This window comes from Hyperolius riggenbachi, chromosome 1 (genome assembly GCF_040937935.1).
Source record: "Hyperolius riggenbachi isolate aHypRig1 chromosome 1, aHypRig1.pri, whole genome shotgun sequence".
NCBI lineage: Eukaryota > Metazoa > Chordata > Amphibia > Anura > Hyperoliidae > Hyperolius > Hyperolius riggenbachi.
In genome coordinates, this window is record NC_090646.1 from 89,462,591 (window position 1) to 89,478,514 (window position 15,924).

At 44.9% G+C, this 15,924-nt stretch overlaps 1 protein-coding gene across 12 annotated transcripts in view; it reads right to left on the minus strand.

The window, feature by feature from the left end:
- ADD1 (adducin 1) overlaps positions 1–15,924 on the minus strand; it is a 145,362-nt gene that overhangs the window by 20,525 nt on the left and 108,913 nt on the right. For 9 of the 12 annotated variants that reach the window (XM_068276444.1, XM_068276407.1, XM_068276463.1 and 6 more), the window contains 2 exons: positions 3,844–4,000; positions 53–427 (listed from right to left, as the gene is read on the minus strand). In XM_068276444.1, coding sequence (XP_068132545.1) covers positions 53–427; positions 3,844–4,000 — 532 coding nt within the window. The remainder of the gene's footprint in view (positions 1–52; positions 428–3,843; positions 4,001–15,924) is intronic. The other 3 variants (XM_068276493.1, XM_068276503.1, XM_068276512.1) reach the window with 1 other exon arrangement.

Genomic DNA, 15,924 nt, shown 5'->3' on the forward strand with positions numbered 1-15,924 from the left:
ACCAGATTCCTGTGTGATCACCAAGAGCGAAGATGTGCCCTTTGGCAGATACCTGATGCACTCAGCAATAGAGCAGGGTTGGTGTTGAATGCGTGGATGACAGCAGTGTGGACTTCTCTATGTGGGGACTCCCGTTTATGTGGTTTATTCACAGGAACACCCGCTGCCTCCAGCTCATACTCTGTAGCAGACGCCTCCAGAACTGGTAACGTTTCCACCACTGGTTCACTTTTCTGGGTAAGCTTGGTTTCTTCTTCGTTGACCTGAACTTGGTAATATCCAGTATGACCTGCTGGTTCTTGAACACCTGTATACCTTTCCTTCTGACCTTTTTCTAGTTGGGGAGATGAGCTGGTGTCTTCATGAAGGCTCAGTCCTGGCACACTAGCATCTCTTCCCAAAGAGGGCGACTCACCCAGATTGGAATCTGGAAATTGTGTTATATTACTCAAAAGATAAAGTGCATGCCAATGATAAACTGCGCACCACAACTGACTGTTGGCCATGTAACATAACTCTGACCAATGCAAACAATATACGACAGTAGGGATTGTCAGTGAGATGGCAATAATTCCAAGCTGAAGTAAATGTTATGGAGCTTGGAAATGAAACCATGAAAAGCAGCCACTTCAAAGATGCATACATTTGCTCCAACTTAAAATTACAAAAATAATAAAAGCACAACTAAACTGTCAAACCCATCTCCCTACCTCAACCCCCCCCCCCCCCCCCCTGATTTCACCTTAGCTGGGGCTACTTCCAGCCCCATAATCTACTGGAACACCCTCCTCAATTGGGCTCCCCAGCGTTCCATGCATGCACGGTTACAATTTTCTTGGAACCACACATGCACAGAATGCTTCCAGCCATGGCTGCCATGCGCAGCTACTTGGGAGCACGATCAACGAGGCATACGGATAGGACAAAGCATGCGCTGTAACTGTGACCCAGCTGAGGGGCACTTTAAAGGACAACTGAAGTGAGAAGAATATGGAGGCTGACATTTAACTCATTTTAAACAATATCAGTTGCCTGGCAGCCCTGCTGGTCTGTTTGGTGGCAGTAGTGTCTGAATAACACCAGAAATAAGCATGTAGCTTGTCAGATTTGACAAGGTTAGAAACACCTGATCTCCATATGCTTATTCAGGGTCTATGGCTAAACGTATTGGAGGCAGAGGATTAACAGGACAGACTGCTTATTCAGGGTCTATGGCTAAACGTATTGGAGGCAGAGGATCAACGGACAGACAGGCAACTGGTATTGCTTAACCACCCTGGTGTTCTATTAAGATCGCCAGGGCGGTTGCGGGAGGGTTTTTTTTAAATAAAAAAAAAACTATTTCATGCAGCCAACTGAAAGTTGGCTGCATGAAAGCCCACTAGAGGGCGCTCCGGAAGCGTTCTTCTGATCGCGTGTTTTGCTTACTTCGTCGCCATGGCGACGAGCGGAGTGACGTCATGGACGTCAGCCGACGTCCTGACGTCAGCCGCCTCCGATCCAGCCCTTAGCGCTAGCCGGAACTATTTGTTCCGGCTGCGCAGGGCTCAGGCGGCTGGGGGGACCCTCTTTCGCCGCTGCTAGCGGCGGATCGCCGCAGAGCGGCGGCGATCAGGCAGCACACGCGGCTGGCAAAGTGCCGGCTGCGTGTGCTGCTTTTTATTTCAACAAAATCGGCCCAGCAGGGCCTGAGCGGCAGCCATCGGCGGTGATGGACGAGCTGAGCTCGTCCATACCGCTAAGATGGTTAAAATGCAATACATATGGCAGCTAGAGTTGGGCGAACTGTTAGCGCAACTGCAGCCGAACTGTTCGGCTGCCCAACCTGTCATGTGGCTGTGGCTCTTACTACTTCCGGGTCGCAATGACCCGGAGTAGTATGTCTGCGCTGGCCCGGCGGAGCGCGTCCTAGATCGCGCTCCCGTTGCCGGGCACTCTCTGCGCATGTGTGTGACGTCACTCATGACGTCACACACATGCGCAGAGAGTGCCCGGCAACGGGAGCGCGATCTAGGACGCGCTCCGCCGGGCCAGCGCAGACATACTACTCCGGGTCATTGCGACCCGGAAGTAGTAAGAGCCACAGCCACATGACAGGTTGGGCAGCCGAACAGTTCGGCTGCAGTTGCGCTAACAGTTCGCCCAACTCTAATGGCAGCCTCCCTATCCCTCTTCACTTCAGTTGTCCTTTAAGTCTTCCTTATAGCTTGATGAACTGACTTGCACTTAGAACACTCAATTCTAAAGGCTTCAACAATGCCCAATATTCAAGAGAAAAAAAATCTAACTCTTCGATGAAGACAGGGCCTCTTGGCAGTGCAGTATGTACTTAAGTGCGGTGTACATGCTAGGCAAATGCTCATTGTGCTGTCAAATAAATGTGCCTGTGCTTTTGTGAATTTTCATAAAGTGATACGTTTACTTTGAGAGTATCTGCCACATCTTAAACGTTCGTAAAATCCAGTGACTTCTGGTTATGGTAGTGGCAATCTTGGATTCCATATGCTTAAGTATTCCCCCTGGCATCCCCTCTCCTCCCCGCACTATTACAGAGCAGAGCGGGGAGTGATAAAGGCAGCACAGACCGACTCATCTACTAATAGTTCCAAGCACAGACGTTCACGTGCATAATCTCTGCACTACCACCGGAGGCAGTGCAGAGAGTATAGACAGGAACTCCAGCGCGTGGAACCATAAGGAGGTGAGTGTGTGTGCTGGCTTTATCCCTCCCCGCTCTGTAATAGTGCAAGGAGGAGAAGGGATGCCGAGGGGGCATACAGGGGGAGAAAGATGCGGACATGGCACACTGCAGGAGGGGGGCCGAGGAAAGTGTCAGCGGACAGCTTCTGGTCCCCCTTCCTGCGCCCTAACAGCTGGCAGTGACGAGAGTGACAGAGACTTCAGCAAATCAAGGCTGAATTTGCATGTGACGTCACTTCTCTTTTGCGGCTGCTACTCTGCGTACCACATTAGAGCCGGGGGCATGAGGAATAAAAATCAGACAGCAAAAAAGGTGAGATTGGTTTTAGACTTTTATATTGCCTCTTTAGCATCCATTTTTCTTGTAGAACAGCTTATAGAGAATTGATTTTAGATTTTATGCCTAACAGTTAATCTTTAAGCAAACTATCCTTTCTGAATCCCAAAACCAATACCTGTATTGGAATGGATACATCAGTGAAGGGTAGATCTCTAGAGAAACCAGTGAATAATCTTACCCACACCATGCATTACAGCTGTTCTCTACTGGTTGCAAATTATCTTTTTGATTTTTTACTTATTACAAGAAATCTCACAGCTTAGAGTCTGGGACTAAGTTGGCTATAGCTACTCATGGTTAAACAGACTTCTCACCTTATTTTGTTGATTCTTCCTGTGAGTGAGGCAAACAGGCTCACACTGATTGCTTCCAGCATTGCTGGTCTTATGCAATACGTGACAGATCGTGCCAGTAGTTTATTGCATAACACATGGCCATATAAAAGCAACAGTGTCTTACAAAAACTGCAGCTATTCATGCCTGTGGCTGCTGAGGTTTCTGCTGCAACCCATGTGGCCTGAACTTCCTGCTGGACTCTGCACAACTGGGTGCGCCCAATACAGTGAGTGAGAAATAAAGAGGGTCTGTAACAGGCCAATTGTGTAATTGCAAACAAAACCTGTCTGCTGGTCACACAATGGCCAGACAAAAAGTTGGACCAATGTTACACTGGTGCTCAAATATTTGTTAATCTTCATAGCAGGCGCAGGCTACATAGTATAACAGTGCAGGTCAGCCGCCGCAGGTGTCCCTGGTAATAATTAACTCATAAGTATTATTTAACACCAGGCAGAGATACAAACCTTCAGCATCCTTTTGTTTGCGCTCTACTTCCTTGCGGTACTCTTCCAGCTCGCGATCTGTCAGTTTGTTGAATGGGTTTGGACCGGCTGTACTGACTATGACATGTGGCTGGTACTCTTTCTCAATGATGGCTTTTGATGCTGTAATCAGTTCGCCCTACAACAAGGAACATAAAAAGGATTTTTTTTTTATTAAACTTAGATCAGAAAATATACAGAAACTACCTCAATTGTTTAAGATTACTCAATTGGTGTAAGATATAGGCCTGGAACAAACTAGCAGCACCTTTCAGAGAGCTTGTGATTTGAAAAGTTTTTGCTGATGCAATGCTGTGTGTTGTCTCACACTTGAAGGGTGCAATGTTCTAAGAACAATCCAAAGCAATACATAAGCAAGCACTTTAAAAATCACAAGCGCTGAGAAAAGCGCTGCTAGTGGGCTCAAGGCCTTAAAGTGTACCTGAGCCGAACCTAGGTGAAAAAAAAATCCTAAAAAGAAGGAAGTCTCTAGATCCTAACAGAGGCTTCCAAGGGTGTCCCCTCTGGTCCCCCGTTGCCACTCGCAGACTCCTCAAAGATCACTAGAAAGGGCTTGTTGGTAATGTGATTGGGGCCCCACTCCTCCTTGTACTGGGTGAGCATGGCAACGCCTGTGCAGTAAGCTGGAGTTGGTCGTCCACAAAAGACTGTGTGTGGCAATACTTGTAAGGCTATAGCACAGCTCATGCCAGAAGAGGAATGCAGCCCCAATCAGCGGCAGAGGACAACGTGGGAAGGCCCTGGAGGATCCATAGGCTTCCCTCTCCTTGGGCAAGTATGTGATTTTTCACCCAAGCTTAAGCTTATGTTCTGTTCTAGAAGAAAATAAAACAAAACAATGTCCTATTCATTAGAGCTTGTAACAAGACATGAAGATCAGAAACGCTGCAACAATGTGTCAATTATTCCGTTACACAACAATTCATCAATGTCATACAGGCATTTCTGTATCAGTATCACGTTATATGTAACATGAGAATGAGCAAGGCCAACTCTGGGAACTCATAACTGGAAGGGGTGGACCATATACAAACAAAAGGCCGTTCCGGCATCATTCAGTCTCCAAAACGGTCAGAAAGACCAAGAACACGTTCAGCATCAAATCAATGAATTATTAGACCTTCGTTCCTGTCAACTACACCTGTACTTCTCCACATAATAAAATTAATCCAGATTAGTTAAAAATGATTGTTTCAAATACAGTAGTACCAAAATCCCCCCACTGCCTAGTTTCCAGGACTAAATGTGCATACCCACCTACAGGCCCTGACCAGCAACCTCTGCAGAGAATCTAATGTGTGTACTGCGGCCCCAATGTGTCACCAAAACAGCCAGAGTGCAGGAATCTCTTGGCCAAGCGCATCATTCCCCTCCTTACCCTTCCAATTGGATGCTGCCGCATCACCCCACCTACCCTTCCATAGCAGCAGAAGGCATTGTTAGCCTACAGGCTAGCAACTCATCTGTATAGCACTCGGTCTCAATTGGTCGTCTAATCTAGATCTCTGCAGGAGACAGATCATTGTGTGTACACACCCCACGGCTAGGAATACACTATTAAATGTGGTAAAGGATTGCCATCTACCAGATACCCATCATTTACCTGCTTCTCACCTTGCAGCATTTGATATCAGGTGAGACTCAAGATAATGTATCGATCTCATCACTGCTTCAGTACAAAATTAAAAGCCTGCACACATGTATGATTGATGTCATCCAATAGGGATCAGGACCCAACCCCTTGGACAACATCGCTGGTCCATGGCTGTACAGCAGACAACGCGTTCAGTTGAAATTTGGCAAGGCTGAGGGCCGACTGAGCAGTGCGGACGTGACATGATGAGCCAGATGCGGCGAGCACACAGGTATCGGCCATCGCTTGAGCAATTTGATCCACCTGGCAGATTGCTTGCTGAGCATCGGTTGCTGTACACGGTGGATTATCGACTGAGGCAGTCGTTATCTACAGCAAGTGTAGCTCTAAATAAAGATCACATTTTCATTTCTGATACATTCAATTGACAATAAAACAAATGAAAAATGGCCATGCATTTCCTTTTAACAAGCGTTTCCCAGGCTATGAACTTGGAAATATCTGAGAACATCCCGTAGCGAATAATTTTATGAAGTGTCAAAACACCCATAAAAGCATATTCAATAATTTTGGTAAAGGAACGTATAAGCATATTTTGTAACATTTTAAAAAGATCAAGTATAAAAACATCGGCTTTTTAAAAAAAAATAAAAAATTTTTATACTGCTTTCTGTGAAAAGTTCATTATATACATTTTATACAGAGTGCATCTGGTTTCTTAGCAAAGAAAAATGGAAATTCTAAGAAAAAACGCTCAACATGGCCTTCAGGAACACGTATGGCGACAGAATCAATGCTAGCCTATGAGAACAGATTGTGTCCATTCTCATTACGTACATTTTGTGCATTTTACTCAACTGCCGCCGTACATTCTGGTCATGGAAGAAACACTGGTATACAGAACCCAGAGTCCTATCAGAAGCATCAGGCTACAATTGGTTTGCAATAGACCAATGGAAATCATCCCTCCCCAGGTAGGATTCTCACAGGTTCGCCGAGTAGTAGACCAATGTAAATCCTCCCTGGTGCTCAGGAAGCTTTCCTATTAGTCTTTTGCAAGCCAATGGGAGACTGATGTTTTGATAGGGTTCTGTATACTGGCATTTCTAGCGTGCCAAGTATTCAGCGATACCAGTGGTGGCTGAGGAACACGAAAGAGATGGTGGCAGGTCCCAAGTGGGTAGGGATGCATCTAGTACAGTGTGCACCCAGCCTTAGACAAGATTTTTGCTCAAATGTCTAATTCCTAATGGTGCAAAGTCATACAAAGAGTAAATAACATATCGGAAAGATCTTTTACATGATCTACCACTCATACAATTGTGTTTGGGGATTTACCACGAATATAATAGTGTATGGGTACCATCATTTTCAAGTTTAGCCTCAGCAACAGCAGACAGGTTGTTAATATGTTAGTGAATCAGGAGTTATGCGATTGCACTTGTGTGCACACCTGTACGGAGGACTTTGAAGTGAACCCAAGATTAAAATAAACTGATGAGATAAACCATTTGTCTTCCTACTCCTAAAAATGACTTTATTTTATTCTTAGATATACCGTGGTTTTATTTTATATTTAAACATTTACAAAGTAGAATTAATGTTTTGTTGTCTGTGCTCAATGGCAGTCTATCAAGTGTCCCTAAATGAAAATACTTGAACTACTGACCCTTCTCTATCTCTCCCCAGCACTCAGAAGTTGTATTCTGCCAGGAAAACCTTTTATGGCTGTAATTTATCAGTGATGTTTACTATATCGCTGACAAGGTACCCACAAGACAGAATTTTTAGGCATGGAAGTGACAGCTTAGCTTTTTCATGTAGTAAAATAAAACAAGTAAAACAGCATGGTTATTAATAGGTTTTGCACTGTACATACATGTTTATCTCATGTCACATGTTGCCTTGGGTGCACTTCTTGGGTCCAGTTCTCACTGCAAGTGCTTGCTACAACCACCACTTGACTAGCCTTTTTCATAGCCCTCGCTAAGCTATGACCAAAGTGAGCATTGCAAATGTCTACCGCCCAAGGGCCTATTTCCACTACACGCATATTCTGGATGCAGAAAACTGATTCCAATGAATGCCTATGGGAAATCTGCATCATAAAAATTGCGTTTAGTGGAAGCAGGCCCATAGACATTCATTGGAGTCAGGTTTTCTGCATCCAGAATCTATATGTAGTGGAAACAGGACCTAACAGACACCTTTGAATAAATGCAGAACTGGTTTGCAGGATTGCTTTTGTTTTTCAAAGTTGTCCTGCCTGGGAGACTCTTAGAAGGACTCTGTAGTGGGTAAATGCCTCGCTATCTGGTAGTAAGACTGAACCTTACAACCTTACTACCTCAGTAGTCCTAGCTTCTGCCACTAATTGGGTTCTGCTGGGCCCCTAAGTGACGGTAGCTTGGCTGGACTTACAGGTTACACCCCTTCTAATCCCACATCCTAACAAGGTCTCTAATTATTTTATGGTTTGGCCTGTGCACTGACAATGAGGCCAGGGAGATGTCATAGATGGGAACGAGACCTAAAGCTGGCCATACACTAGGCCGATTACCCGCCGATCGACAGCAGATTCAATCACTGGGATCGAATCTGCTGTCAAATCGTTCACGCAACACGCTAATTTTCGATCTATTTCGGCCCGAAATAGATCGGTCCCGTCGATCGCGCCGTGCGGGAAATTACCGCCGTTCACCGCGGGTAAGAAGTGCATCGCTAGCGGCGTACGACTGACACAGGTATACATTACCTGAAGTTGGCTCCCGGGATCTTCTCTGCATCACCTCCCGGCTGGCATCTTCTCCGCATCAGCTTCCGCATCCGGCATAACTTCCTGTGTCACTGCAGTGACAGTGGAAGTACAAATAGAGGGCGCTCTATTTGAACTTCCGCTGTCACTGGAGTGACAGAAAGTTATGCCGGATGCCGGGATGCGGAAGCTGATGCGGAGAAGGCTTCAGGTAATGTATGCGGGGGCCTGGGGGGTCGGGGCGACAGCGGCAGCTCAGCAGATAGTGAATCGGTTTCGTGCTGAAATCGATTCACAATCTGTTTGCAGTAAAGGCAGCCATACGATCCCTCTCTGATCAGATTCGATCAGAGATGGATCTATCTGTTGGTCGAATCTGATGGCAAATCGACCAGTGTATGGCTACCTTAAGTCAAATTATAGTTTCTGAGATTCTGATCTGATATAAGGACTTCCTATGACTTAGTAAGGCTCTATGTGATGGCAGCCAATGATGCTGAAGTTGTAAGGTTGCCTAGTGTGCAGTCTCACCACACAAGCAGTGACCCACTACATTAAACCAGTATTTCTCATTTGTTAGATATTTAGACCCATAGACGATTCACTTTGGGCTGGTGCACACCAGAGCGGTTCTGCTGCGGTTTTTAAACCGCTTGCAGGGGGGAAACCGCTTGGCTAATGAAAGTGAATGGGCTGGTGCACACCAGAGCGGCTCGTTTTTTCCCCCAAATGCAAACTCCCAGGCTGCAGCATTTTTTGGATTTCTGAGGAGTTTCTGCCTTCAATGTTAAGTATAGGAAAAACGCAAAATGCTCTGAAAAACGCCAGATCAGAGTGGTTTTTCAGAGCGTTTTTGTTACAGAAGCTGTTCAGTGACAGCTTTACTGTAACAATATTTGAAATCTGCTACACAAAAACGCTCCCAAAAACGCTAGGCATGTTTAGAAAACGTCTCTAAACATGCCTAGAATCGCTCTGAAATTTGCTTCAAAAACCTGTAGCGGTTTGAGGATCTGCTAAAGGGTTTTGGTGTGCACTCACTGGGCCTTTATCTCCTAGGAAATTATTTTCAGTCTCTCAAATAATTTTCCAGCATCTTACAATTGAAAAAGTACCCACAAGTTGATGAAATAGTGCCATCAAAATTATGTTGAATATCTTGCTGGTGTAAAAGGAATTTTATGACAAGGTGTGAATATCACCTAGGAGAAAACTCAGGAGAAAAAGTGAATTGCTTATGGGTCCCAGTGTAGTTTTCTAGGTATTTCAGAGCACAAGGAATAAGCAGAAGAAAATGGCACTTCATAGTTGTTTGCCAGATAGAAACACAATGTGTGAGTTTTTATAAGATAAATATACTTCTCCGGTATGTTAAACCGTAGCTCAGAGCTCAAATCCCAGGAGACAGTAGCCAAAGCTCCTTTAAATGTACAACTGTTTCTAACTTTTAAAGGTAACCTGAAGAAGTGAGAGTAATAAGGAGGCTGCCATCTTCATTCTCTAATAAACAACGCCAGCTACCAGACTTGTGAGCTGATGCTCTGTCTTTAATACTGTAAGTCACTGGCCTGGAATGAGCATGCAGATGAAATGCTCTGACTCTGGTCTGACTCCACTGGCTGCATGCTTGTGTCAGGTCACACTCAACAGCAATTAACCACTTAACGAACGCCTAAAGCCAATTGGCGTCAAGTCCTGGGGCGGGGTTTTGCAGCAGATCGGCTGTCCCCCTGAAACACTCAGAGCGATCGGCTCTCAGACTGATTTCTATGAGAGCCGATCGCTGTGATTGGCTGGTGGGGGGAGGGAAGGAGGGGTTTAAAAAAGATAAATAAAAATGGCAATATTTATTTAAAATAAATAAATGAACAAGGCAGGAGGGATCAGAGCTCACCATCAGAAAGCTCTGTTGGTGGTGGGTGGGAGGAAGGGGGGGGAAATCACTTGTGTGCTGAGTTGTATGGCAGCGAGGCCTTAAAGCTGCAGTGGTCTAAATTGTAAAAAAAAAAAAATAGCCTGGTCACTAGGGGGGGTGTAAGTATACGGTCCTGAAGAGGTAAAAGCCAAAAGTTCAGCATAAAAAGCCAGCCAATGGCATGGTTTAATAGGGAGTTAAGATGGCAGCCTACATATTACCGTCACTTAAAGGGACTCCGAGCAGTGCAAAAACTATGGAAAGATGCATATCATTTTAAAGCTCTCTTTCTCCTCTTTCCAATGATATATAAATCACCGCCCTACGCCTTTTAGTTTTCGCTATTTTCGCGATTGAAATTGCCGCGGCTTCGAAAGAAAGAGGAGAAAGAGAGCTTTAAAATGATATCCATCTTTCCATAGTTACATTGTATTACACAGGGCGACTTTTTCTGCTGAATGGAGCTGCTGACTTTAGGAAAAAGTCGCCCTGTGTAATACAATGTAACTATGGAAAGATGGATATCATTTTAAAGCTCTCTTTCTCCTCTTTCTGACGACCCCTAAATCGTCGCCCTACGCATTTTAGTTTTTTCTATTTTCGTGATCGAAAACGCGGCGCGGCAATTTCTATCGCGAAAACTAAAAGGCGTAGGGCGGTGATTTATATATCATTGGAAAGAGGAGAAATAGAGCTTTAAAATGGTATGCATCTTTCCATAGTTTTTGCACTGCTCGGAGTCCCTTTAAAAATCCCTTAAAAATCTCTTTGTCTAATTATTATAAAGGGATCTGGGTTCCTGAACATTTTCTCATGATTCCTGGCCTGGACAACTACTAAATTATATATTGGTTTGGCTGCTTCTGCTTTGAGGGAATTACAAGACAGAAAGACTAATGGCTGGTTGTTCACTTATATGCTTCAGCAAGTAATGGGACCTAGCAAGTCTGCACTGCTGTATTCTCATTGTGAATATTTCTCTCACTTCCTGTCCAAGAAAACACCAGAAGAAAGTGAAAAAAAAAAAAAAAAAAAATCACCCCAAATGGGAGAGGATATTTCACCTTTAACAAACGACAGCAGAACAGGCTTTCCCACTGGAAGGGTTTAAGAGTACCTGGAGTTAAAAAAAAAAAAAAAGTTCGATACTTACCTCAGCATTGGGAGGTCTCTGGATAGCTTCCCAGATGCTCCTACAGCCCACTTTTTCAGCACAGGAACCCTCTAAACCTATTCAACAAAAAGTAAATGGAGGTTTCCACGCTCCTGCGACAAGATGGGTGCTTCCAGGCTGGACATGCACAAAATAAGGCCCCTGCATGCCCAGCAAAAGGAAGTCCCTGTACACGAGCGCTTCATTCTAATTGACATTGCTCATACATCCAGTCCAAATGTGATCGCCCACAGCAGGGAGCGTGGCTAGACGATGGGCTGGAATGGAGGGCTATACAAGGATCCTGGAAGCCTCTGGACCATCCAATGACTTCCTAATGCTGGGAATACACCATACAATTTTCTGTTAAGGGGTCCATACACTTACCAATTTTCCTGCCGATATACAGCCGATTCGATCACTGATCGAATCGGCTGAATCGGCTGTGAAATCTTTGCGCAAACGCTGACCAAACGATCAATTTCCGTCCGAAATCGATCGTTCCCGTCTGTGCAGAAGATTTCGCTTGATCGTCGGCGGGTCGGGAGTGCTTCGATAGCGGCGTTCGAATGCCCGACGCTATCGGCCATACATTACCTGATCCGGCCGGCGCGAGTCCCCGCTGCTTCTTCTCCGTGCTAGGCTCCGAGTCCGGCAGGCTTCACTTCTTCCTGTCCCGGTAGGAAGTTTAAACAGTAGAGCGCCCTCTACTGTTTAAACTTCCCTGGACAGGAAGCACAGTGAAGCTGGAGCCCAGAGCGGAGAAGACAGCGGAGATCGGGGGTCTCGCACGGGCCAGATCAGGTAATGTATGCGGGGGCCCGGGGGCGGCAGCAGCTTTACAGATGGTAATTCGATCTCATGCTGAAATCGATTCACAATCTGTTTGCAGTAAAGGCAGTCATACGATCCCTCTCTGATCAGATTCGATCAGAGAGGGATCTATCTGTTGGTCGATCTGATGGCAAATCGACCAGTGTATGTCCACCATTAGATTTTTCTGTTAGATTTACTGTAATTAGATTTTTTCCTGTAGAGACTAGTCATCTCTGGTGCATGGTCTTCTGGTTATCTCCTGCTGAGTAGAACAATGCCTAATTGCTAGGCAGATAGATGGTTAGATAGATAATTTCCAACATGTTGGACTTTACCTGGCAGGTAAATCTAAAGCCCCATCTACACGATACGATTCTTTGTACGATTCTAATTACGATTCGATTAAATTCAACATGTCCGATCGGGATTCGATTCAGTTCGATTTGCCATTACAAAACAATGGCAAATCGAACTGAATCGAATCCCAATCGGACATGTCTGATTTAATCGAATCGTAAATAGAATTGTACAAAGAATCGTATCGTGGAGATGGGGCTTTAAGGTGGCCATACACAGATAGATCCCTCTCATAGATCCCTCTCTGATCAGATTCGATCAGAGAGGGATCTATTGGCTGCCTTTACTGCAAACAGATTGTGAATCGATTTCAGCATGAAACCGATCACAATCTGTGGAGCTGAAGCCCCAGCATACATTACCTGATCCGGCCGGCGCGAGTCCCCCGTTCTCCGCTGGGCTTTGAGTCCGGCAGGCTTCACTTCCTGTCCGGGGAAGTTTAAACAGTAGAGGGCGCTCTACTGTTTAAACTTCCTGCCGGGACAGGAAGAAGTGAAGCCTGTCGGACTCGGAGCCCAGCGGAGAAGAAGACAGCTGTGACAGCGGGGACTCGCGACGGCCGGAGCAGGTAATGTATTGCCGCTGTATTGAGTCGGTCGTCGGGCATTTGAATGCTGCTATCGACGCACTCCTGACCCAGCGGCTATCAAGCAAAATCTTCCACACGGACGGCTCGACGGGAACGATTGATTTTGGACGGAAATTGATCATTCTGTCAGAGTTTGCGCAACGATTTCACAGCAGATTAGATCAGAGTGATCGAATCTGCTGTTTATCGGCAGGAAAATAGTTAGGTGTATGGGCCCCTTAAAGGTTCGTACACACGCTCTTATTTGCAGAAACGATGAGTCCATCAGACCCTCCCCGCTGGGTGGGCGTTCCAGCGACAGTAGAGCCACTCAGCGGATCGTTCAGAAACAGCCTCATTAGTCTGCCTGACAGACTGTACATCTGCTCTACTGTCGCTGGAACGCCCGCCCAGCGGGAGGGTCTGACGGACCCATCGTTCCTGCAAATAGAGTGTGTGTACGAACCTTAACAGAAAACTGTATGGTGTATTCCCAGCATAATACTGAGGTAAGTCAAGCACCTATTATCTTTTAACAACCCCCTCCTCCTCCAATTACAGGTTTGCTTTAACTCTAAGGGACCTTTTCCACTAGGTGTGTTTAGACCTGAAAAGCGGACTGCTCATGTTTGCTACAGCACTGTGATTACCATGTAAATCGTGGTGCTGTTTTTCCACGAGTGAGATTTTTTTTTCAAAATTGCGATCGCTGGCCAGCTGCACTGTTGATGCATTTGCGCTCCAATATTTTGTATAGGGGCACAGAAAAGTTGCAATTGCACGGCTATGCGATTTTCCCTGTAATCTGATAATTTACAATATTTTCCAGCAGGGTTCTTTTTCTCTCCCAGATCTCTACAAAAAAAAAAAATCACAGTAGTGGAAATAGAAATAAAACTTGACCACATTGCAGCGTGATTGCATTACCTAGTGGAAAAGCACCCTAAAGCTGGCCACTAACGGTCCAATTTCTAGCGAAAAATCGTTTGAGCGATCAGAAATTCTGATCGGATTGGTTGTAAATAATCTCCATTGGTGGACACAATCGATTATGAACGAGTGAAAAAAATGTCGCCCGAATGAATTTTCGGCGAACGAAAATTTGGATTTTCTTGGTGATCGTGATAGATAGTAGCAATGATTGGTTAGTTGATAGTGTAGTGAACGATTTTTCGTCCGATCAGAATTTCTGATCGCTCGAACGATTTTTCGCTAGAAATTGGACAGTTACTGGCCACCTTTAGTCTTGCTCTGGAGAAAACGATAAAATGTTGGAATTTATCTCAAATTTTGATATAATAAGTAGTATGTACCTTTCTAACTGTGTAGATTTTAGCTGGACTAAAAGCAGCCTGCTCTGACAGATCGAACCCATCAAGAGTTTCGGAACAGTCTGAGAGAGGCACATCCTGCAACAGCAAACTGAGTAAACACAACAAACCAGACCTGACAAGAACCGCATAAAATACAGAGAACATGAGACGAACATGCAGCTCAAAACGGAATGGAAGGCAGAACATGCATGTACAATGCAGCAACAGAAATGGAAGATATACGTGATTAGACTACATGAGGACGCAGAAGACAGGATTGCACCCAATACTACAAGGGAATATAAATGGGAGGCCCACACACACTGAGCTCAGCAATACATAAACAGTGAGATTCCCAGGTCTATGGAATACACACAACTGTGTAGCTTCAAAAAGTGACATCAATGGCTTCAGGTGACAAGTGGATTCACCAACATGGCTTAGTATGAAACCAAGCAGTTCAACTTCAGTGAGTTTTGGAAAATACCATGAAGCAATACAATGTTTTGACTATATTGATAATATGCGCCAGTAGATGTTAAAGCCCAACTTCAGGAAAATGACATTCTAATTCTGGATAGTGAGGAAAGATCTCAGAACATCTCCATCTGGGGACATTTTCTATATGCGGCATATATGTAAACAGATACCCCAGTAAAAAAAAAAAAAAGGGTATTGGAAATAGCTAAAAAGTAGAATATCGGTAAAATAACCAATATTTTACTACTTCATTCCAATAGTAAAATATTAGTAATCTTTACTGATATCTTACTATAATCTAACCATAGCCCAACACTACCCCTCCCTCTCGATGCCTAACACTATCTGATTCCCCCTGGTGGCGCCCAACCCTAAGGACTCCCCTTGTGCTGCCCAAATCCTAAAACTCCCCTGGTGGTGCCCGACCTTATCTTTGCCCAGAAATGTTAAGTCATAATTAGCGCCTATTAACAGTAAATTGGGTACATTTTCACCCACTTCATCCTGTACTCCCCGATCTGGTAGGGAGTAAATGTCTATAACAAGATAAAAACAATAAAAAAGGACTGTATATACGCATATGCGCTTACCCCCAACTTTTGGCCTAAAAAAATAAAATAAAATTAGGCCAAAACTATAACGAGCCGATAGGCTGACCTTTCCAATGTGTAGAGTGCGCTACAGAATGTATTAGTTCTTGCTCTGTCTTGCATCTCCTATTGTTCCCAGTAGCTCCAGGCTCAGTGTCATGTTACCGCAGTGAGCCTGGAGCTCTAATGGCCAATTTAGAAAGCTGCCAGGAACACTAGAGGATGCAAGCCAAAGCAAGGAGAGGTAGCTACGCATATTGAAGCACGCTCCGCAATGTGCTTTGCATACGAGCGCCCGCACAAGTCATCCATGGTGATATTTGGTAAATAAAACTCCGGGAAAAATTTTTTTGGGCAGCGTGAGGAAGAGCTACAGCTACCAATTTTATTTGTTGTCCCTTGTTTTCCTGTTTTAGCACCATCAGTGTACAAATAAAAGTGTTAAAGAACCAATGGAGTCCCAGAAGAGGATGTAAAGTGCATCTCCACAATTGAACCCAA